Below are 23,673 nucleotides of genomic sequence, written 5' to 3' on the forward strand. Positions count from 1 at the left end.
GACCTATTCGACCTTCTCTGCTACTAATATTGTCCTGTAGCAACAATATATGGCTAAGAAGTTCACTAAGTTTTCGAATTTGATCTCTGTTTTACTTTTCGCTGAAAAGCAGAATAAGTTGTTAATGAAAAATCATCAAGCTCGACCTACTGGGGCCACTGTTATGCCTGAAACACATTATAACACAAACCAACACCAATGGTAGAGGTGGCCAGAAGCTACCTCGTCAAGGTCAACAGAGCCAAAGCCCATCTAAGGGAAGAAATCAAGCCCATAAGCGCCCTAACCTCGCTCCCAAGGCTCCAAACTTCAAGAATAAGGGCAAAACACCTGAAACCACGGATGCGAGCATGTGCTATCACTATGGTTCAAATGACCATTGGTTCCGTGTTTGCCAAGCTCCCCAGAAGGTTGTAGCTGAATATCATTCTCGTCGTAAAAAGTTTGAATCAAACTTTGTGCAAGTGGATGAACTGGAAAGTACCAAGATGGAGGTTTCTGACTTTCAGAAGGATACCACCCCTATGGAAGATTAAAATCTTAGACATGAATGATTTCTAGTTAAATTTTAGAATAATGGGGCCAAATTCCACCTAGTGGCCGAACCCCCCTTTGTTTTGGTTTAATTTTGAACAATTTTCCTTTATGTTTGGATTATTTGTTGGTGATTTATTTTTGGATATTAAGTTTTATTCATTATCATCCTTGAATACTTGAATTATTTTGAAAGGATATTTGTTTTAAGAACCTTTATGCATGTTGTCACGTCCGGACCCGAAATCGGTAATAAAAACTCGAATCCGAATCTGAAACGTGAGTTAAAAGTAAAAATAAATAAAAGGAAATTGACACGGGTTGGAAAAATAAACTCTTCTTATTAAAATAACTCCAAAATCCTTACAGGGTGTACAAAAATAATAACTTAAAATCCTTAAACTTCTCCTCAATCACAACCTCAACTCTTCTAACACCTGTCTTGCCAAATAACATCTGTAAAATAATAGGTGAGGGGTGAGCAACAACCACCGTCGCTCAGTGAGTAGAATATGAAATATGTCAGTCAAGCAATGCCTTTTTACACACACTAGAAAATACAATAATAATATCAAAGCTTTAACCACGTAATTTCATATCAAATCATCCCTTTACGTGTTCATTACATCCTTCATAAATTGTAACTCACCACGTGACCCCTACTGGCCTTTCAACCCTAATGTCCCCGTGTGCAGTTTACATTTATCCCTCGGATTAATGCAACACTAAAGTTCTCGTGCTTCATGAACATATCCAAATAATCCACATATCACCATATTAATGATTCCAAAGGTACATCAACAAATCCAACATGCTTGACTTAAAATAGATAGAGATTTATAAATAGATAAAACTCATGATAGTTTGTGGTTTTCATTTATCAGAAAATAAGAATATTTTGAAACACATTACATAAACCACTCAACTCGATAATCCAAGTTTTGGCAAGACAACCCAACTAACATCTCCGCACACCTCAAACTAGCTTTCCCTTTTTCTTTTCTTTCTAAGCTCTCACTCCAACGTATATATAAATATATACGCACAACACACACACACACACATATATATACACACACACACACCAATCTCTACGTAATGCATGCTCTGCATGTTTCCTTCTTTTTATGCTCCAAAACCAATGGAGCAAAGCTCATATTTATAGTGAAATAGAACGGCTCCAAGACTTGAGGTCCAAGGAAAATATACAATAAAATATATGAAGTCCTATCCGTAAACTCCTATGTGTGTATGAAGGTAATAATTTTCTTGCAACACCTATTGTAGTATCAATATCTTAGTCACTAGTTATGCAAGGTGTCAATTGCATGTGTGCAAAGGATGACACATCCAGGTAAATAGCCTTGTAAAATCAGCACACTAGAGTGCTTACTAATCATGCATTTCTCTCTCCCAAGATAATTAAGACTAGTACTGATAGGAGCTAGGCACATGGTATATAATAATAATATCAAATATTTACTTTTAAAATACGGGGTCTTACACATGTGACTGATTCAAATTAATTTTATTTCTATGTATGATTAGTGGGAAAGTTAATTGTCTGGCATACAGTGCAACCACACACACCATTTTGCGTGAACAAATCTATTTCACTAACTTCATACCTAAGAATGCACCTCTAACAACCCTCTTAGGCCTATCCAACCTGATTGAAGGAGACGGTAAGACACGTATAATGTTGTCCAATGGTACAATTTTGATAATTGATGAGGCACTCTATTCTCCACGTTTCGGAAGAACATTTTTGAGTTTCAAGGACATTAGAGATAATAATTACCACACTAAAACCTACGTAGAAAATGGAGTTGAAACCATGTGTATCACTTTCTATGAATATGGCTAGAAGCATATTCTGGAGAAGATGGAACGTATCCCGAGTGGTTTGTATGCTACAACCATATATCCTATAGAAAGCCACTATGTGGCCGGCCATACCTCTGGGACCGGGCATGAGATTACACTTTGGCATGATCGTTTGGGACACCCTGGACGAACAGTGATGCGCCGTATCCTCAAATCATCACACGGGCATCCACTAACCTGAAGTTTAGGTAATTCAAGGAATCACATGTCAAACCTGCTCTATGGGAAAACTCATTATTAAGCCTTCTTATGACAAATTCGTTCGAATCCTCCTATTTTTCTATAAAGGATTCAGGGGGACATTTGTGGACCGATTGACCCTCCATGCTGACCATTTAGATATTTTTTTGTTTTGGTTGACACTTCCACAAGTTGATCACACGTGTGCTTGTTGTCCATAAAGAATGTTGCATTCTTTAAGCTGTTGGCTCATGTTATCAAGATCAGGGCTCACCTTGATTATCCGATCAAATCTATTCGATTGGACAATGCCAGAGAATTCACATTTAAAACTTTTGATGACTATTGCCTGTCGATTGGGGTTGAAGTTGAACATCTAATACCCCATGTGCACACCCAGAATGGCCTGGTAGAGGCATTCATTAAACGCTTATAAATGATTGCTCGATCGTTGGTCCTATGTACCAAGCTCCCGATCGCTGAATAGGCCATGCAATATTGTACGCAGCCATATTGTTCTCCTGAGGCCTATTGCAACCCAACCATATAGCACCCTTTAGTTGGTTACTAGATACGAACCCGACATATTGCATCTACACGTTTTTTTGTTGTATGGTCTATGTGCTGATTTCACCGCTCTTACGTACAGATATAGGGCCTCAACGAAGAATGGGAATCTGTTTCGAATATGATTCTCCTACAATCATTCATTACGTAGAACCTTTGACAGACGATCTGTTTAACGCTTGTTTCGGGGATTATCATTTCTAAAAGACAGTATTCTTGTCGTTAGGGGGAGATAAGAACGTCAACGTTCATGAAGAATGACGTGAATTATCATGGACGACTCCCACTTTGTCTCATTTAGATTCTTGCACTGCTCAATTTGATACTGAAATGTAGCGCATATTAGATCTTTAGGGCATAGCTCAGAGCATGATAGATGCTTTCACTGATATAGCGCGAGTGACAATATCACAAATTCCAGCTGCGAATGTGCCTGCAAATATGGATGTACCAAATGTACAACGAACTTACCTCGTGGAGGCCTAGGACGCCACTTTGGCCGATCCACGTACATTAGTAGCTAGCCAATCATCTGCTCTTACACACAAGCATGGTATATCACTTGGTTCAAATGATTCACACCCCCAGAAGAGGAAACCCAAGGAACTGGCCCCTGAAGAGCCTTCCGTGAATCCGACTGTTGCCTACTTATTTTGTTTAACTCATAACGAAATTCTAGATTACGAAAGCGTCCTTGAAGAGACGAATCTACCCCCCGAGAATCGTGAGATTTCAGTCCATTATGCTAGCTTGGATGATGTTTATTGTAGAAATGAGATGATTATCAACAATGCATTCACATATACAGTAGCTACTGAGATCATGTTGAGCGATGACATTGAACCCTGTTCTTCAGAGGTAGTCTCAGAGCCTTCTGGGCAATGGCTATGAGTTGAGCATGGTTAATGGGGAACTGGCATCTCATCTCGGTCTTCCTAAACCTCATCATAAAATCCTCTGTGGACTTATGTTCATATTGCTTCACTTCCACCAAATCATTAATGGTCATCTCAGGTTCCACCCTATAGACTTGCTCATGAAAAGACATCTCCATTTGCCCCCAGTTAGCAATGGAATTAAGGGATAACAGAGAGTACCATTGGAAGCCAATCCCACTAGCGAGTTCCCAAACAATCTCATTTTGTAGTTGGGGTTGTCCTCGAACGCCACACAGTGATTTAAAAATTTGAAAATGTGATATCTGGAAGATACATTACAGTCTTCTTTGCTGAAAGTTGGGAACGTGGGCATTTTGAAATTGAGAAGGAAAAGATTTTGCTCATCAACATACTCAGGATAAGGCTTCTGATATGTTATTCTAAACATCGGGCGGGCTTGAGGTTGAGCATTATGTACCACCATCCTTCTTAACTCTGCCAAATCATTCCTGAGTTGTTGATTGGCCATATTATTATGTGGGGGATAGGAAGTCCCCCACTTCGGGCCATGGTCAATGCCCAAGAAAGCTTCTCTCTGTATGTTAGGCTGCCTTCATCTAACTTCTCATTCTCCTTTATTAGCTAATGGTGGTGGCCTGTAAGGATGAAGTTTTCCCCCAGCAGTGGATAAACATTTCCCACTTGTTTCTCCAACCGAGTTAGATGCACCGATCTTTGGTATTTCTTGCTCGATTTGCCTCTTAACATTTGGTGGTGGTGGGAGAAAATCAGGCAAGCCTATCTCTTGAAACTCCACATTAGGGTCTTCTTGATGATTTTCTTAAGCCCATTCCTTCTTTTTTCCTTTGTTCTTTAATTCTTCAAGTAAGGGAAACTAAGGAACTGCTAGCTCTTTTTCTAGGCTCGTCTCCACGACTCCTTCATTGGCTTAGCCATCTTTGTCGTGGAGTATTCTAACTCCAACTTTCTTTGTAGCATTCTTGTTAAAGAACACAGCCTGCTAACCTTTCGTCTGGTTTCTAGAGAAATCTTCTCCAAACTTTTCAATACTTGCATCATGGTGGCTTGCAAATCTTCATTAGTGACCTTTCCACCCGACTTCTCAGAAAAGGTCAGGCTTTCTATGATCCCAGGGTCGTGTGGTGAAGGAAAGTCTTATGGGTGATCATGTCTACTTTTGGCGGGCAAAGAGGTTGCCCAAATTCTACATTCCACCTGAATGTTCAATCTTTTGTTCGTCTTCGTATACAATACTACAAACTATATCCCACTGGGCGTGCCAAAATTATGGGTTGTTTTTTGTTGTGAAATTGTTTGATTGAAAGAGTTCTGTAAAAAAGAGGTGAAACGCTACTCAATACCCGGTATGTCTATCTGTACATGATTTTGGGGGTTTTGTGAGAGACTAGGAATTATGCGAGCATTTGGTTTTTATTTATGAGATTTCTGAACAAAATTATAAATACTTTAGAGATTGGGAGACAAAACCCACAAATTCAAATCAGACCAAAAATAAATAAAAATTTAACGACTTAAAGATCAAACTCCAAAAGGGTATTAAATACAAGGCTTATTTGATCGATTGGATGTGAAAGTTTTGAGCTTTAAAGAAGCAAAGGATGAGAGTTTTTAACCAAGCACAATCATCCATGTCTTAGGATGTTAATTCCTTTGTACCGAAAAAGAAATTACTTGGGAAGCAGAAAGTTGCCACTTTTATTATTTAAATGACAGTATGCAGGAAAAATCCTTTTTTGATGCCATATACAGAGGAGTTGATTACACTACAGTATTCTATAACTAGCTTTGAAAAACAACTTTAAGCTTTGATTATGTGTTCTCATAACCTCCTGCTCTGTAAACGATCTGTGTCCCATTACGCCTCAAGATTTGTGCTTGGTTTTCTTTGTCTGGTTCTGTATCAAAATTGGTGTAATTTGTTTGTAAGAATCGGGTGAGAGTGGTAATGGATTATAGTGAAATTTGAGAGAGTTGGAGTGGATTATAGTGAGATATTTTGCGTTTTGAAGTTCAAAGTTGGGTTTTGATTGCATACCAATTGTTGCATGATATATTTTGCCATATTGGCAAGATATTGTGCCAATGAGTACCTATCTTTTAAAATTGGTACAAGTTAAATGTAGAGTTATCTTGAAAATATTTGTAGTACTTTAAAGAGTCTTGAATATACCCATAATTTGGCTGTTTAATTCCTGTTTGAACTGTCTTTGGCTGAATGCAGGCGCCATGACCACCTCTCAAATACGTTTTTCTATTTGTGTAAGCCTTTTCACTTTTTCTGAAATCAAATTTCTTTCTATGTAATTTGCATGTTAGGTGGAAGACTTGGTCTCTGAAAAATTTCTGTTTTTCGATTGTGTTTCTTGCTGGAATTTGAATGCCGATATGGTTATTCGTAGGCATTTTTTTGGTATTTATAGGATACTGATTGTATTATGCATTGCATGGTAGGTGGGAGGTAATATTTGGGTGTTTTGTTACCGGGTGTTTCCATCAATGGGGATAAGATACAGGAAAACTGGACGTTTTCAAATTTTGACCGAACTTATCTACTAGAGGGAAAACTGGATATGATCATGACCAGGTGTTTGACTAAACACATCTTTTTTGTAATAATGCTTTTACATGTTTTTAACTGCACTTTTTTAATTTCCTATCATTTTGATGTTTTTTTTTTTGTTGTATTTTAATAGCAAAGGATAAGCATGATGTTGCTTGGTTTTGGCTGGAGAAAGGGAAGCCACATGAATGCGCAGTTTGCACACAATAGTTTGTGGTAAGTGGAGGCTTGAACTTGATGTGATAGAATTTTTTTTGTTTTTTTCCAGCTCCCTAAGACTTTTATGTTATTATTTGGATTATGATCTAATGGCAAGTGGTTGGAACTATTGGTAGTGTTTTGAAGGAACAAGAAGACACATAATAGAACTTGAATGGGAAGAAGAAAGAAGAAAGCCAGCTTTTCAACTGATAAACTAAAATCAATCCCCTCAATCTCCTCATCGGCGGTGGTGGCGACGACTACCAGGTTCACTTTTTTTAATTTCATTTTAATTTTTGCTCTTTTTAGTTGATTTAAAAAATGAAAAATCTGTTAGGTTTTTTGGCTCGTCAAAGTGGGAGAGAGGAGCATGCGATTTCATGCAGGATTGCCTGATAGTTTTTGGGCAGAGGTTGTTAATCATGCAAGTTATTTGATTAACATATCACCATCTACAATTCTCGGTTTTAAGAGTGCATAAGAGGTATGGTCTGAGAAGCTAGTGGACTATTCCAAGCTCAGGGTGTTCGGCTGTAGTGCTTATGCACATATTCCAAGTGATGAATGGTCCAAGCTCAAACTGAAGTCTACACATTGCATATTCTTAGGTTTTAAGAAAGAAGTTAAGGGTTTTAGGCTTTGGGATATCAACAACAGGAAAAAGGTTGTCTGCCGATGTTGTCTTTGATGAGACAACCATGCCTCTTAATAAAGTCGAGAGTAGTAGGGAGAAGAATGATGATGCTGAAATTGAAGCAACAAAGATTCTGTTAATCAGTTCAAATGAAGAAGAAGCTCAGGTGGAGCAAATCGAGCAAGAGGCCGAATCTGATGGTTTTGAGGAAGAAAAAGAGCATCAACATTGTTCACCAGTTAGGAATCAGGTGGAGTAAGAAACATGGCATATTGAAGGCACTCTAATCCGCCAGACATCCCAAAAGGTTCGAACTCCAACCAACAATCCACTTGCATTCTAGAGATGCATAGCACTAGACAAACCTAATCGAAACAAGAAGAAACCGGACAGGTTTGGGTTTGACCAAGACAAAGTTAATTATGCTCTTAACATTAGTCAAGGAGATCCGACAACTTATTGAGAAGCTATAGCAAGTGATGAGCGAGATAGTTGGATAAGTGCTATGACATAAGAAATGGAGTCTCTTTACAAGAACTTTGTTTGGGAATTGGTTCCTAAGCCCAAAGACAGAAAGCTAGTTGGATGCAAGTGGGTATTTAGGAAAAATGAAGGACTGCATGAACAAGATGACGTGAGATTCAAAGCAAGGCTCGTGGCTAAGTGGGTACTCACAAAAGGAAGGGGTGGATTATGATGAGATCTTTTCACCTGCAGTCAAGCATACTTCTATCAAATTGCTTTTAGCAATGACAGCTCAACATGACATGAAGATTGAGCAAATGGATGTGAAGACAACGTTTCTTCATGGGGATCTAGAGGAGACGATTTTCATGGCTCAACCAGAAGGGTTTGTTGAATTTGGGAAAGATAACCTAGTATGTCAGTTAAGGAAGTCCTTGTATGGCCTGAAACAGTTTCCAAGGCAGTGGTACAAGAGGTTTGATTCCTTCATGCTGAAAATCAATTTTAGAAGATGTTTATATGACTGTTGCATTTACTATCATGTGTTCCAAGATGGGATGATCATATTGCTATTGCTATATGTGGATGACATGCTAATTACTTGTTAAGACAAGTCTAGAATTCAAGACTTGAATAAGATGTTGAGTGAGGAGTTTGACATGAAGGATCTAGGTGCTACGCAAAAGATCCTTGGCATGGAAATTCAGAAAGATAGGATCGCTGGAAGGATCTGGATATCACAAGCCAAGTATATTCATAAGGTTCTTGAGAAGTTCAACATGTAAGAAGCAAAGGTAGTTTCAACTCTTTTGGCGACTCACTTCAGGTTAAGTGGGCAACAGTGTCCTAAGTCCGAGGAAAAGCAACAAGTAATAGAGAAGGTGCCTTACGCTAATGTCGTGGGCTGCCTTATGTATGCAATGGTATGTAAAGGTCCCGACATAGCTCAAGCAATCAGTATCGTTTCCAGATACATGGGAGATCCAGGAAAGTAACAATGGGATGCAGTCAAGTGGATTTTGCGTTATTTGAAGGGTTCTTGGAGACGAAATATTATGTTTGAAAAGCAAAAAGAAGATGTAAGGGTGTTAGGATATGTGGATGCCGATTATGCAGGGGACTTCGACAAGATAAGGTCAACTTCTGGTTATGTGTTTACATGCGCAAGAGGACCAATTAGTTGCAGGGCATTACTGCAACCAGTTACAGCTTTGTCGACCACAGAGGCAAAGTATATTGCATTGGCTGATGTTGGAAATGAAGCAATTTGGCTTAGTGGCTTGGTAAGTCAAATGGGAATCACTCAAGATTGTTTGAAGCTGAAGTGTAATAGTCAAAGTGCCATTCACTTGGCAAAGAATCAGGTTTTATTCTAGAAGATCAAAGCACATTGAAGCAAGGTATCACAAAATCAGAGATTGGGTGGAGTCTAAGGAGATTTGGATTGAAAAGATTCATACGGATGGCAATGCTGCAGATTTCCTTACAAAGATAGCGCAGGCCAAGAAGTTCAAGCATTGCTTGAACTTGATCAATCTCGTTGATTGATTAAAGTGGAGCACCTCCTTACTTGAGGTGCAATGAGGCAAGAAAAAGATTGCCAAGGTGAAGACTCTTGAAGATTTCTAGAGCTGCTTCAAGAAGGTTCAAAGATACTCTGAGGTGCAACGATCAAGACTTGGTTTGACCCACCAAGGTGGAGATTGTTAGGTTTTTTGGCTCGTCAAAGTGTCCTAGTTGGTTTAGGATTGTTTTAGGGAAAATTAGAGGTATACCGATTCTTGTCCTAGAGGGTTTAGGAAAGAATTTCAATTTTACTTATTCAATTTAGGTTTGAATTTCTAGAAGTCTATTTGGATTTGGATAAGTGTATTTTCCTAATCCATTTAGAATAGGAATTCAATTAGCCTTGGGACATGTAAGCCGAACCTATGCCTATAAATAGGTTGCGGCAAGACATAAATCTGTGAGAGAAAAAACTATGACAGCCGAGACAAGAGAAAGAGAGATTAGTTCTAGGGTGTTGCAAAAGTTTTGTAATTCTCTATTATTAATCAAAGGAGTGGTGATTTCTCTACCTAGAGAAATCAAAACTGGACGTAGGCAAAAGTTCTGCCAAACCAGTATAAGTCTTGTGTGTTTCTAAGTTTTCTATATTTGCTAGTTTAGTCATTGTAGTTGGTTACATTAAAGAACAAGGTCTAGTGTGTGGTTTTTTCAACAAAATCTAAAAACATTAAGCACTCCAAACGGTTGAGCAAATTAAAATTGAAAATTGTGCCTATTTGAGAGAGTTAATTAGTGAAGAATGCTTACTTTTGTTACCTAAATGTGTTTATAAAGAATATAATGTAACATATAGTATTAACAACAAGCCTATCACAACATCCCACAATCTGTCATAATCTCTATATCTCTGTTTACCCTTTTTTTCCTGATATCATGTGTCCTGCAAAACTTAATTTTTGGTGCAGATTAATTAAAAATCATGCTATGGATATACATGGGAAATTGCCAAACAAGTTTCCATCTATCCCAGGTATTTTTGTTTCTCCCTGTTTATGTGGTTTTTTTTTATTATTATTGTTTTTTTTTTATAGTTAGTTTGTTTACTCTGCTCTGGCTTTAAAGAAAGGATTCCAAATTTACACTGCTCGGTAATCTATAAACATTGAAAACAATAGAAGGTTAGCTGGTGAGATTAAATGGTTAGCATGATTTGCTCTCCCTTCTAATTACATGCAATCAGCTTTTCTAAATTGACTTTCATCTCATGAGATACCTTTTCAATTCCATTCCATACACTGAAAATGAATCTGAGAGCAAGAATCGAAAACATCAATGCTAATTTTTGGTCAATACTATGAACTATACATTCTTCAAATTACACTTTATAGTAGTTACTCTCTTTAAAGCTGAATTTTCCGACGAAAACAATATAAATTAGAATATAATAGACTTTTGGCCAGCAAGATTAACTTGCAAATATAATTGGATCTGTTTTCATTGCTCAAACAAAGTCACACAGTTTGTAGCAAGCTAAAATTCGTAAGCATGCTTTTGATTTCCTAACTGTAGAAAAAACACTCCTATTATATTCTAATTTATATGTTCCTGACTGAAAATTCAACTTTAAAATAGTCGATTTCGTTCACCTTCATCCTAACAATTCTCTCATACTTTTGATCCGAATTAAGAATGAAATGAAATTGACTGAAAACTGAAATATGGACTACAACTTTTCCTTGCGTATTAGACCAATTTGGTTTGAGCATGATTGAGTTGATGGTTTGCGTATGAATGATTTTGATAATCTGGATTCATATGCGATTTAAGGTTTAAACTTATTTGTTATTATCATCTGTAGTTCCAACCATACATATTTTGTTTTTCATTTTTAATAAAACTATCACTTATATTATCAACTTTTTTTTTTTAATTTGTAACCTAGAAATAAAAACGCTTGCACACAAAAAAAAAAAAAAAAGAGAGGAAGTTTTGAAATGCAATGAAGACTTGCGATTATTTTTGCTACATATATAGAAATGAGCAACCATAGAGTGGGATCACATACTTTGTACAACTAATATTTGAAAAGTTGATTGGTCAACCAATATGTTGTATAAAGGTTGGTAAAATATTTTGGACAATAAGCAGTTAATGATGTAGATCAGAAAACTTAGATGACATTTGAACCTATTATTTTGGTTACAACATACCAAAAATCATGCCCCTTTTGTTTAAATGGTATGCGTGATGGTATGCGTGCCCAGAAGTATTTAAGATTTCCTTCGTTTACTCAAACATTTATATTTTGAGATTTCCAAATATACTGGATGAATTTTAGATTTTGATAAAGATGTAAATAAACTTTAATATATTTCATGTTTAACAGAATTTTGAAACCCGCGGCATTGTGGTTTCTCTTCAGGGTTTTTAATTTTATGTTTTCTGATTGAATTTGGCATCAATTTATCCAATGGATTAGAGAGTAATCATAGGGCCAAAACTGAGTTGAGAATGAATTGGATTACAACTACTAAGAGGGATAGTTGTTGTATGCAAGTTTTTGAGAAAATGGTATTGAGAATCTGATAATTTGGGAGATGCAAGTTTTTGAAAAATTGGTATTGAGAATCTGATAATTTGGGAGTGAGTGATCATAGGACCAAAACAAATCGGAATTGTTATTTTTGACAGCGCTTCTTTATTTCAACTTTAGGTCTTTCCTAGCTTAGAATATTTCTTAAGAACCAGAATGTATTTTTCGTTTTTAGAATATTGTCATTTAGCTTGCTGAAAATATTTAGGGACCTAAGTTTATATGGTGCTCTCATCTCTGTGATGTAGAGCTGATCAAATTTTATGACTAATTAAACTATTGTTTACTTGTAAAGATGTCATTAACTTTCAATTGGCTTTTGCAGTATGTTTGGGACCAAGCTGAATTTGATATCATTAAGCTCAAGACAATAATTAGTCCATTTCCATCTCAAAAAGCAGCGGATGACTATTAAACCACCATGCATCAGGTAATCTTCACACTCAGATTGCATTCAATTCCTATGTAGACCAAAAGAACCTACAATAGATCATTACTAACTCGGGGTAGATTGAAAAGAGTTTAGGTCTGGCAAGCTTCTACGGTTTAGGGAAGAATACCAAGATTTACATTTTGTTTAACTCCCAGTATAAACATGTGCATTTTGTTAATAGTATTGAAAACTATTGTATAAAACATTTTCCAGGGGGTTTTGTTGATTATATAACTGTGAATTTTAGGCATTCAGATAGTTTTGGAGGTTCTGCGATTTATGGTACCGTGCATCATATAAGGCTAAGAAGTCACCATTACATCTCTTATCTAAGAGCCAGTATTTAAGTTGGTGAGTAAGCAATAAAATGAGTGTTGTGCAAGTTAATTAAGTTATGCATATTGATTTTAAGAGTATATTTTAATTTTTTTTCTTCAGAGTATTACAGTTACGTATAAGTACACCAATTATACTTCTTCGAAGAATACATCAGTTCATATAGTAGCAGAATGATTGCGAACATTGAAAAATCTCAAGTAACTTAAATGATCATGCTAGATACCAAACTTTTTTAATCTTTGCTTACAAAGTGTTGATGACTAGGTAGTGATTTCTATTGAGCACCAGTTATTTGCACCTCTTTTCCCTCCTTCCATAATTGAAGTGCTTTTGACTCTATGTAGTAATGATTTAGATGATAAAATTGTTGAAGTTTTTTCTTCCATTGTGTTTCCTTTTTCAAAAATTAAGATAGAAAGGGAATACTATGATAATTGGAGGTTTTCGTTTTGATATTCATATGTGTGCTTTAGCGGGTATAAAAAAGGAGATTTTGTTTGTAGATATAGTCATTAGTAATGCTTTTATGGTTTTCTTTAATGTCGAGAAAATTGAGATTCCTTTTAAATGACTTTATTGCTCATATGGTTAAGAAGTACTTACAGGAACTTCGCTTAAATGACTTTATTGCTCATATGGTTAAGAAGTACTTACAGGAACTTTGCTTTCGTTATCAGACACTAGAAGAATAGTGCAAGTGAATGAACTTATGAGGGCTGACTTATAGATGGATGACTTCCTAATCTGAATGACTACCATGTTTAGTGTTATTGTCGATTCTTCATTAATCCATTCATGGTAATTGAATGAACAATTGTCCATTTTACTGTTCAGGTTTGTCAAAAACTTGCTCAAAGAGCAGACTGTCAGTGTGATTTGAGCTAGTTGTAAATAGTATCATCTCTTTGTAAATAACACTTTAAAGTCATCTCTCTCATTGTAAACATATTATATGTAAAATAATATCATTTTAAACGGTCATAAAACCCGCGGCATTGCGCGGGGGCTCAATTGCTAGTTGGTACTACTATATATATATAACACTTTAAAATAATCTTTCTCAGTGTAAACATATTATATGTGAAATAATATCATTTTAAACAGTCATAAAACCCGCGGCATCACGCGGGGGCACAATTGCTAGTTGGTACTATATATATATATATATATATATATATATATATATATATATATATATATATATATATCCTTCCCTAATGAAAGAGTCCACCTGCTGACATAGATTAAGCAGCTACTAGTTCCCCCATCTTGTCAAAGAATCAAATACTTCGTTCTCATCGATTGGGACGAACCCTTCCTGTGGTATATCCGCCGCTCCTAAGTGCGCTTTCCCTGTAGTAGTAGTCTCCCAACTCTGGACAAACAGTATCCTGTCATCGTCATCTGCGAGTCCCTAGGAGCAAAGGTTCCCTCCCATCTTGTGATTATGCCATTCATCCCCGGGGGAACAAGCAAGCGAAACTAGGGACAAACAGTATCCTGTCATCGTCTCATACTAACACTAAATATACACTATCTGAAAGTATGTCGTTTTTGTGTTTTCCATACTTAACCCTAATCATCCAAATTCTTATCAAGTATAAACTTATAGCAACCACCCAATAAGGTTTAAATGTAAAATTTGAAAGTTTACTTGTTTAGAATAGAGAAAGTGAGAAGAGACAGAAGGAATAACTGTTGGAAAATTTAATAATATTATTATTATTATATTAAATTTATTAATTGATATATAATTGCATGAATTATTTTTTGATTTTCTATGTGATTTAATATAGCAATTAGATCGTATTTTTTCTATAATCTTAAGACTTGGCGAGATAGAATTTTGCATGTTCTTCCTTTAGTCTAATATCGTTTTGCATATTGATTACAATGGTGATGGATGTACGTCGCATATTAATTAATTGACTGTTCAAGACATTATGTATTGAATTTGCATGAATCATGATTAATGATTATGATATTAATCTCGGTGCATGCTGACAAATTAATTATTTAGTTGTCTCTTTGTCTGGCAAACCAATTTCAGATATTATATCATGTGGCAAGTTTAATTTGTCACTGAAATTTGCATAGTTTCTTTTGCCTGCTTATTGCTGTGTGTTTTTCCTTACTAGTCTCGCAACTGGTTTGTGTGTTTTATAGATGATTGATATACGTATGTGTCAATGCATTATTAGATACTTTAAACTCAGGTTATGCACATTAGCTGTACACAATTTCTATGACCGAAATGACCGTTTGAGGAACCACTGAAACCATGCACATTGGTTGTTTTGTGGTAACTTACAACATATATGTTAATTTATATTATGTTTCAGTGAACATACTGGATCATGGTTTCTTAACCATTGTGGCTTTTGAAAAATGGTTTCTTATTGGAAATCAACGAGGCTAGGATTGAGCTTTAGTGCTTAATATCCTCATGTTGTAGTATAGTTAGTTTACACACACATTGAAAAGATATGTCTGCTAAAGCCACGTGAACACCAGGTGTAATGAATTCATACCAGTTCGTGAAAGAGTTCCTTTTACAGAAAGGAGATGTGCCGAATTGAGAACGGTTGGCTGATTTAATGGTTGAGGATGGTTGGGTATTGGTATTCCTTCTACCCGTTATAAGTAACACTAGCAGACACATGAGGTTTTGAACAGATGTGTATTATGTATATGGGTTGCTGAAACAATGCGATTCATATAGGGTAGTGTCTGTTCAAATTGAACAAACGTCTCTTCCAAGAAAGCACTCCAAAGTGTATAGTCTAGACCATTATTATGTTATGGGTGAAATTACAAGTTTGGTTCTCATTTCAAGAAGCGAATTATCCAGACCTGGTATCACGTTGTGATAAATATCTGGGACAAGGATTCTTTCTCCTCCTCTTTCCATTCTCTTCCATCCCTTCCTCTCACACTCTCTATTTTGTTTTTCTCTTTCTATAAAAAAATTAATATAAAATGTTGACGTAGCTTAACCGTGACCGTTCACATAGGAGGGAAGGGAAGGGGAGGGGAAAAAATGAGAGAGAATCCTACTCCAAATTTATGACTATGGTTCTTGTTTAATTTCAAGAAACAAAAGGTTTGGATAGTTGAAAGTAAAAGGACTGCCAAGAGAAGTGCTTCTCGTAGAAAGGACTTATGAGGCTTGAAAGAGACAACACCTTCATTGGTAACTACTTCTTAAGTATGATGAATGAGTAATTGATAGCATAAAAAGCAACCACAATGTGAGGGAATTGTGGGGGTGGCTTAGCTATTTTTGAGAAATGGAATATACTTAAAAAGAATGTAAAAGTAATTTGCTTCTAGAAAGAGATGACGAGTATTTCTTATAACTGAAGTTTTAAGTTATTGAATGGTTTGAGATCTTCTAGCAAATACCTTAAATGTGGAGGAGTTTACTCAAGTGTTAGCAAATTACTTATCAAGTCCGAACGCATGTTTGGAGGAATTAAAAACAACTACTCTTGAATAAAATATAATTTTATAAATGGAAGTGCGCACCATAAGTGATAGTCATCAACCTAGTGGATCCAATTAATTAAAGGTTTGATTAGAGAGTAAGTTGTATCATCAAGGGGAATGGGTTAAAAACCTATGTCTTAAGAATTGCCATAATGGCAACCCAACCTAGCTGACTGGAGATCTTAAGATCTAGGTTAAAGGGACAATAGAATTGTGGATGATTCAATGGGAGCACTGCGGAGATAATCTCCTACCCATGTCTTATGATGAAACAGTGTTATCTGCAGTGTGTTTATGATAAGCTTTGCTCTTAATGATTCATATACTTGGAAATAACAAGTGGGGTATTGCAAGATACTCTTAATGGGAAGTCATCTATCTTGAGTGAGGAATGAGGCCGTTCTTTTGAGAATTTTCTGAAGGGTTTAATTCTGTAAAAGAACTCATAAGAAACCGAGAATTGTTCAGGGCCAAAATGAACACAACTGAGCAACCAAAGGGTGTCTGGAAGGGTATTGTGTGATTACTATTGTCTTGGTTTACACAAATGGCTAAGCAATTTAAGACATTGCGTTCACTGATTAACCAAGTAAATCTGATAGTAATTCACTACGAAAGGTTTAAAGTCAAAAGCTACCTATCCTGATGCGGTACTTTTTCTACTAAGTTCTCTCTCTAGTGTCTGCATTGTCATTTACATAGTGTTGAGTCAATTTCCATTCATGCGCGGGATTGTTGGAAAATTTAATAATAGTACTATTATATTAAATTTATTAATTGAATGAAAATTAGAAGTGAAGCTTTTCGGTAGAAAGATGTGTTTACTCAAATGAAGAGTTGCAACTTTTGACTCGTCATGAATAATCACATGTTTTCCAAAGAGGTACCTCAAAATCTATAAATAGGAAGCCCCTATAAACATAAAATAACTATTCATTGTTTTACATAACATATAGTGCACTAAATATTAGAGAGTCTCATTGAGTCCATATAAGAGTATTCAACACAATTGTGGTTAATGGAGCCTTATGATTTGGAATGCTACTATTACAAAGATGTGGTCATTGTATCTTGGGAGACAAGCGCTGATCAACCATGAGCACCATAATGAGACTTAAACTTGTCTTAAGGACAAAGTGTCTAACACTTGCCTCGACCGTATTTTCAGGTTTTTCTAATCCATTATATCATGTTCATTTAACATTGGTTACTCATGTGTATGCATTATTTTGATATATAATTGCATGAATTATTTCTTGATTTTCTATGATTTAATATAGCAATTATATCCTAATTTTTCCAACAATAACTAGTGCTACCTAATCAATCCAATATCTAATCATAATAGTTTTGGTACCTATATGTAACATATCCATTCCATGTACATGCCATTAAAGTGAACTCCATATCGTGCAATCTGCAATCATCAACTAACTATGCGTGTGTACTAATTAAATTTAGATGTTTATGCACGTAGGAGGATTCAAACCTACTAAGACATATGAATTTACAGTTTAGCCCATAATTACCCGTTTACGTACCATTAGAGCATTCACCGATGTAGTTTAGCTCCATTCAATTTTTGTTGTTATTAAGATATGGATCAGAACCCTTGACATGTTGTGGTCCTAACCCATCTTCGAAACGTTCCTCACCATTGGGATTAACTTTGCTTATGAAGAATGAGTATCATTCTTCTTTACGTGTTTACTAACAACAAAATGAATTAAAAGGTATGTAAACAAAACATCCCTTGGATTATTTTGGGTGAAATGGGAGGAGAGGCCCAAACAACAATCACCCCAAAATCTGGGTCTGGCTAACAACAGGAAAAGGAGTGTCCAACCAAGTGCAAGCCCAACTCCAAGTAAAACCTGTCCAACAGTTAATGTAGTTTCTGCTTCTTCTTCTCAGTTAATCTGTATGTTTTTGGAAATGCAATGCGCCATGGAAGGCCTTTCCTGGTCAAAGACCACCGCCACCACGGCGCTTCCCAGCTGGGAGACATACTCCTGGTGGCCGCCATCACCAAGACCCTCTCCACCTCCGGCACTGGCAACCTCCCGGACCCCCACACTCTCCCGCTCTCCGAGCCCCTCCTCTTCCAAATCCTCCGCGCCCAGTCCCTCCGCCCCTCCAAAAAAATCGACTTCTTCAAATGGTGCTCTCTCACGCATAACATCAAACATTCGGCGCGCACCTACTCCCACATCCTCCGCACCGCCTCCCGCGCCGGATTCCTCCACGAGGTCCCTCAATTGCTTCACTCCATGAAGGTGGACGGCTTCGTGGTCGATTCCCAGACCTTCAAATCCCTGCTCGACGCGTTTATCCGGTCCGGTAAGTTCGATTTTGCGCTTGAAATTTTGGATATTATGGAAGATGTTGGTGCTGGGTTGAACACCGATATGTATAACTCGGTTCTTGTTGCTCTGGTTAGGAAAAACCAGGTGGGTTTGGCCATGGCCATTTTGCTTAAGCTTCTGAAGGGAGGGGATTCGACCCAGGTGCCGAATTCGATTGCCTGCAATGAGTTGCTGGTTGCTCTTAGAAAATCTGACCTGAGGATTGAGTTGAAGCAAGTTTTTGATAAGCTTAGAGAGAGTGAGGGGTTTGAGATGGATACTTGGGGGTATAATATTTGCATTCATGCATTTGGATGTTGGGGTGATTTGGGTACTAGTCTGAGTCTGTTCAGAGAGATGAATGACTCTTACTTGGATTACGTCGGGCCGGATTTGTCTACATATAATAGCCTCATTCATGTGCTCTGCTTGGTGGGGAAGGTGAATGATGCACTTACTGTATGGGAGGAATTGAAGGGCTCCGGCCATAAGCCAGACGCAATTACCTATAGAATTCTTATTCAGGGGTGTTGTGAGTGTTATCGAATAGACGATGCCACTAAGATTTTTAGTGAAATGCAGCTCAATGGATATATCCCGGATACCATTGTTTATAACTTTCTGCTAGATGGGTTATTCAAGGCTGGGAAGGTTAATGATGGCTGCCAGTTATTTGAGAAAATGGTTCAGAATGGGGTGGGAGCCTCGATGCAGACGTATAATATTCTCATGGATGGTTTGTTCAGGAATGGAAGGGCAGAGGCTGCGTACACACTATTTTGTGACTTAAAGAAGAAGGGTCAGTTTGTCGATGGTGTAACATATAGCATTGTGGTTTTGCAACTTTGTAAGGAGAGTTTGCTTGAGGAAGCACTAGAATTGGTGGAAGAAATGGAAAGGAGAGGCTTTACTGTTGATTTAGTTACTATTTCGTCACTTGTGATTAGGCTGTATAAAGAAGGTCAGTGGGATTGGACGGACAAGCTCATGAAGAACAATAGAGATGATAACCTAGTGCCGAGTGTTCTTAAATGGAAGGTTGATATGGAGGCTTCGCTGAAAAATCCACAGAGAAATAGAAGGGATTATCCATCATTGTTCCCAAGTAAAGGCGACTTGAGTGAGATTATGAGAAAGTCTGCTGAATCAACAGTGGATGGAAACCTAGATTCAGAGGCTGCGAGGGTTTAGGAAGATAATAAGAATTTGTCCAATTATACTGATCGGTGGTCATCATCTCCACATATGGATCAATTGGCTAATCAACTTAAGTCCACCGACCACTCCTCACAGCTGTTTGCGTTGCCCAGGGGGCAAAGAGTTCAAGCGAAAGGGGAAAGCACTTTTGATATTGACAAGGTTAATACATTTTTGTCCTTATTCTTGGCCAAGGGAATGCTGAGCATAGCATGCAAATTGTTTGAGATTTTCAGTGAACTTGGTGAAAACCCCGTGAGTTATACTTATAATTCGATGATGAGTTCGTTCGTCAAGAAGCACTACTTCAATGAGGCATGGGGTGTACTCAATGAAATGGGAGAAAAGGTTTGCCCCACAGACATAGCTACATACAATGTGATAATTCAAGGCTTGGGGAAGATGGGTAGAGCGGATCTGGCTAGTTCTGTCCTGGATAAGCTAATTAAGCAGGGTGGTTATCTTGAAGTGGTTATGTACAACACCTTGATTAATGCACTAGGGAAGGCAGCAGGATTGATGAAGTAAACAAGCTCTTTGAGCAGATGAAGAGTAGTGGAATAAATGCTGATGTTGTCACTTTTAATACACTTATTGAAGTTCATAGCAAAGCAGGTCGGCTACCCCGAACCATGTTATTGACACGACTTTAGATTTTCTGGGCAAGGAGATTGAGAAAATGAGGTACCAGAAGGCATCCATGGTGCGCAATAAGGATGACTGACCTTGATAAGAATTGTACACTTCAATTCAACTGTAGTTCAACCTGCTATGACTTTTGGCTCATAAATGTTAAATGAAAATTTGAAGGCTAAAAGTGTAGTCGTGTGTTGAGGTGCCTTTTCGACCTATAATCATGTCATGCTCAGCTTAGGTCATTTCTAGAGGTGAAACTCCAGAACAAATTCATTTGAATAGAATGAATAGACAAGTACTGTTTTGTTGAAATACTATCAATTTGGACCACATATCAATGAAAGAGCGCATACGTTACATATAACATGTACGAATCTATGCCCCACTAATATGCAATATTCTACCGTGAGAAAGTGGGCGAAGAAAAATGTTAGGATAATGATAGATGTGAGATCCATCTTAGCTCTACACTAGTCAACTCTTTTAGTCTAGGAATTTGATTAGTGCTTTCTTAGCCGGTAGTCTATATATATTTAGGCACTCTTTTTAGCCTCACACACACCCTGTTTAATCATGTATATTGTTTTTGTTTGATTTATTCAATCTAATGGCTATATATAAAGGGTGAATCACCTCCCTATATTTACGCCACAAGAATTCTTATAAATTGGGTTCTGTTCAAGCTGCTAGACAACCGCAGCTTACCCAAACCAAAGTTTCACACAAAACTGATACCATGGGGAATTACAAGTTCATTTCACCACTTCTCTTCTTCTCATATTTGTGCATGCATGCCTTTGTTCTTAACTCATGTCTTAGTTTGGCCCTTGCCGGATCAAACGAGACAGATAAACTGGCGTTGCTTGAATTCAAGGCTAGGATAACTACAGACCCTTTTGGAGTCATGAGTTCGTGGAATGAAACAATCCACTTTTGCCAATGGCGCGGTGTTACCTGTGGTCACCGCCACAAGAGGATCACAATGTTGAAGCTGATGTCCTTGAAGCTTGGAGGCTCTATATCGCCACATGTTGGAAATTTGAGTTTCCTCAGAGTGTTTAGTCTAAAAAATAACAGCTTCAGCCATGGAATCCCTCCAGAAATTGGCCGTCTCCGCAGGCTGCAACTTTTGGGATTGCATAATAATTCATTGAGTGGGGAAATTCCCGCTAATTTATCAGGTTGCTCTGAACTCAACTACTTATATATTGGCGACAATTTGTTAGAAGGTAGTATCCCTAAGGAGCTTGGCACCTTGTCAAAGCTAATAGAATTCAATATTGAAGACAACCACCATACAGGAAGTATCCCTCACTCTTTTGGCAATATATCTACTCTTGAAGGGTTTAGTGCAGTTCTTAATAGTTTAAGTGGCAGTATTCCAGATATCTTTGGTCGACTGACCAATTTTGATTTTATTGGATTGGATTCAAATGACTTGTCTGGTACGATCCCTCCCTCAATTTTCAATGTCTCTTCTCTTGAAACCTTTGCTGTGGGATATAATTACAACCTCCAAGGCACTTTTCCTTCAAACTTGGGCAATTCCTATCCAAGACTCCAAATTTTTGCCATCGAGGATAACCACTTTAGTGGAACTATACCTGTTTCAATATCTAATGCCTCAAATCTGTTTACGCTACAAATAGGCGGAAACCAACTGCATGGAGAAGTCCCCTCTTTGAAAAATTTACACGATCTTTGGCGGTTTGTTATTTATTCGAACCATCTTGGAAGTGGGGGAATTGGTGATGATTTGAGCTTTCTTTGCGATTTGACTAATGCCACCGGTTTACAATACTTGCATATTAGTGAAAACATCTTTGGGGGTACGCTGCCTCAGTGCTTAGCCAACCTGTCTACTTCACTTCTATCTTTCTACGTAGATGGTAATAGTATATTTGGTAGTATCCCGAATGCGATGGAAAATCTGCATAACCTGGAAGCCATATCGCTGTCTGGCAACCAGTTTTCAGGGCTCATCCCCCCTGAAATAGGAAGGCTTCCCAAATTATATGAAGTATTGTAGAATTTTTTATGTGTATTTCATGAAGAAACAATTACAAATGAAACATATATATAGGAAAAGAAAGTAGACATAAGCCTAACTTGCCTAACTTGCCTAACTTACCTAATTTCCTAACTTGCCTAATTTACACAAAGAATGTTGACTAGCCTAACTTCACTAGTCATCCAACATGTTTATTTCATGCATGCATTTTACACAAAGAATGTTGACTAGCCTAACTTCACTAGTCATCCAACATGTTTATTTCATGCATGCATTTTAAAAAGATCTGCTAGTTGATCATGGCTTCGTGTGAACATGGTCCGGATGATTTGCGTTTGAACTTGAGCTCTGATGAAATGACAATCCACTTCAATATGTTTGGTTCTTTCATGGAACACAGGATTGGCAGCAATGTGCATGGCTGCCTGATTATCACACATAAGCGTCATAGGAGTAGAACTAGGAAACCCTAAGTCTGAAAGAAGCCCTTTAAGCCAAATGAGTTCACACGCAGTGGCTGCCATGGCTCGATACTCAGCCTCTGCGCTGGAACGAGCAATTACTTGTTGCTTCTTACTCTTCCATGTGACAAGGTTTCCACCAACAAATGTACAATAGCCTGTGATTGATTTCCTATCAATTGCATTACCTGCCCAGTCTGCATCTGTGTAGCCACTAATGACAGTGGACTGATTGTTATGCATTGTAATTCCTTGCCCAATTGAACCCTTAAGATAACGAAGGATTCTCTTAACAAGGTTAAGGTGATCAACAGTGGGAGAGTGCATGAACTGACTAGCCAAGCTCACTGCATATGTGATATCTGGACGAGTGATAGTGAGGTATATAAGCTTGCCTACTAATCGTTGATAGTAGCTTACATCATGCATGGCTTCTCCATCTATGCTGAGCTTCAGTTTACAATCAACGGGAGTGATAGCAGGCTTGCAGTCAAGCATTTTTGCTTCTTGAAGGAGGTCCAATACATATTTCCGTTGATGTAGAAACAGTCCTTTTGAAGATGTTGCCATTTCGATCCCCAAAAAATACTTTAACCTCCCCAAATCTTTGATAGCGAAAGCTTGATGTAGTGAGAGTTTTAGTGCCTCAATCTCCACGGTATTATCTCCAGTGATGATAAGATCATCAACATAGACGAGGACCACCAACTTC

At 37.5% G+C, this 23,673-nt stretch overlaps 1 protein-coding gene and 1 pseudogene across 1 annotated transcript; both read left to right on the forward strand.

The window, feature by feature from the left end:
• The first annotated feature begins 18,133 nt into the window (after positions 1-18,133).
• LOC103424283 (pentatricopeptide repeat-containing protein At4g01570-like) lies at positions 18,134-20,801 on the forward strand (annotated as a pseudogene).
• Positions 20,802-21,225: 424 nt separating this feature from the next.
• On the forward strand, positions 21,226-22,518 carry LOC139188301 (probable LRR receptor-like serine/threonine-protein kinase At3g47570). The gene has a single exon (XM_070805583.1). It carries the CDS (start codon positions 21,226-21,228, stop codon positions 22,516-22,518), a length of 1,293 nt encoding a protein of 430 aa, XP_070661684.1.
• The last annotated feature ends 1,155 nt before the right edge of the window (positions 22,519-23,673 follow it).

This window comes from Malus domestica, chromosome 01, assembly GCF_042453785.1.
Source record: "Malus domestica chromosome 01, GDT2T_hap1".
NCBI classification, from domain to species: domain Eukaryota; kingdom Viridiplantae; phylum Streptophyta; class Magnoliopsida; order Rosales; family Rosaceae; genus Malus; species Malus domestica.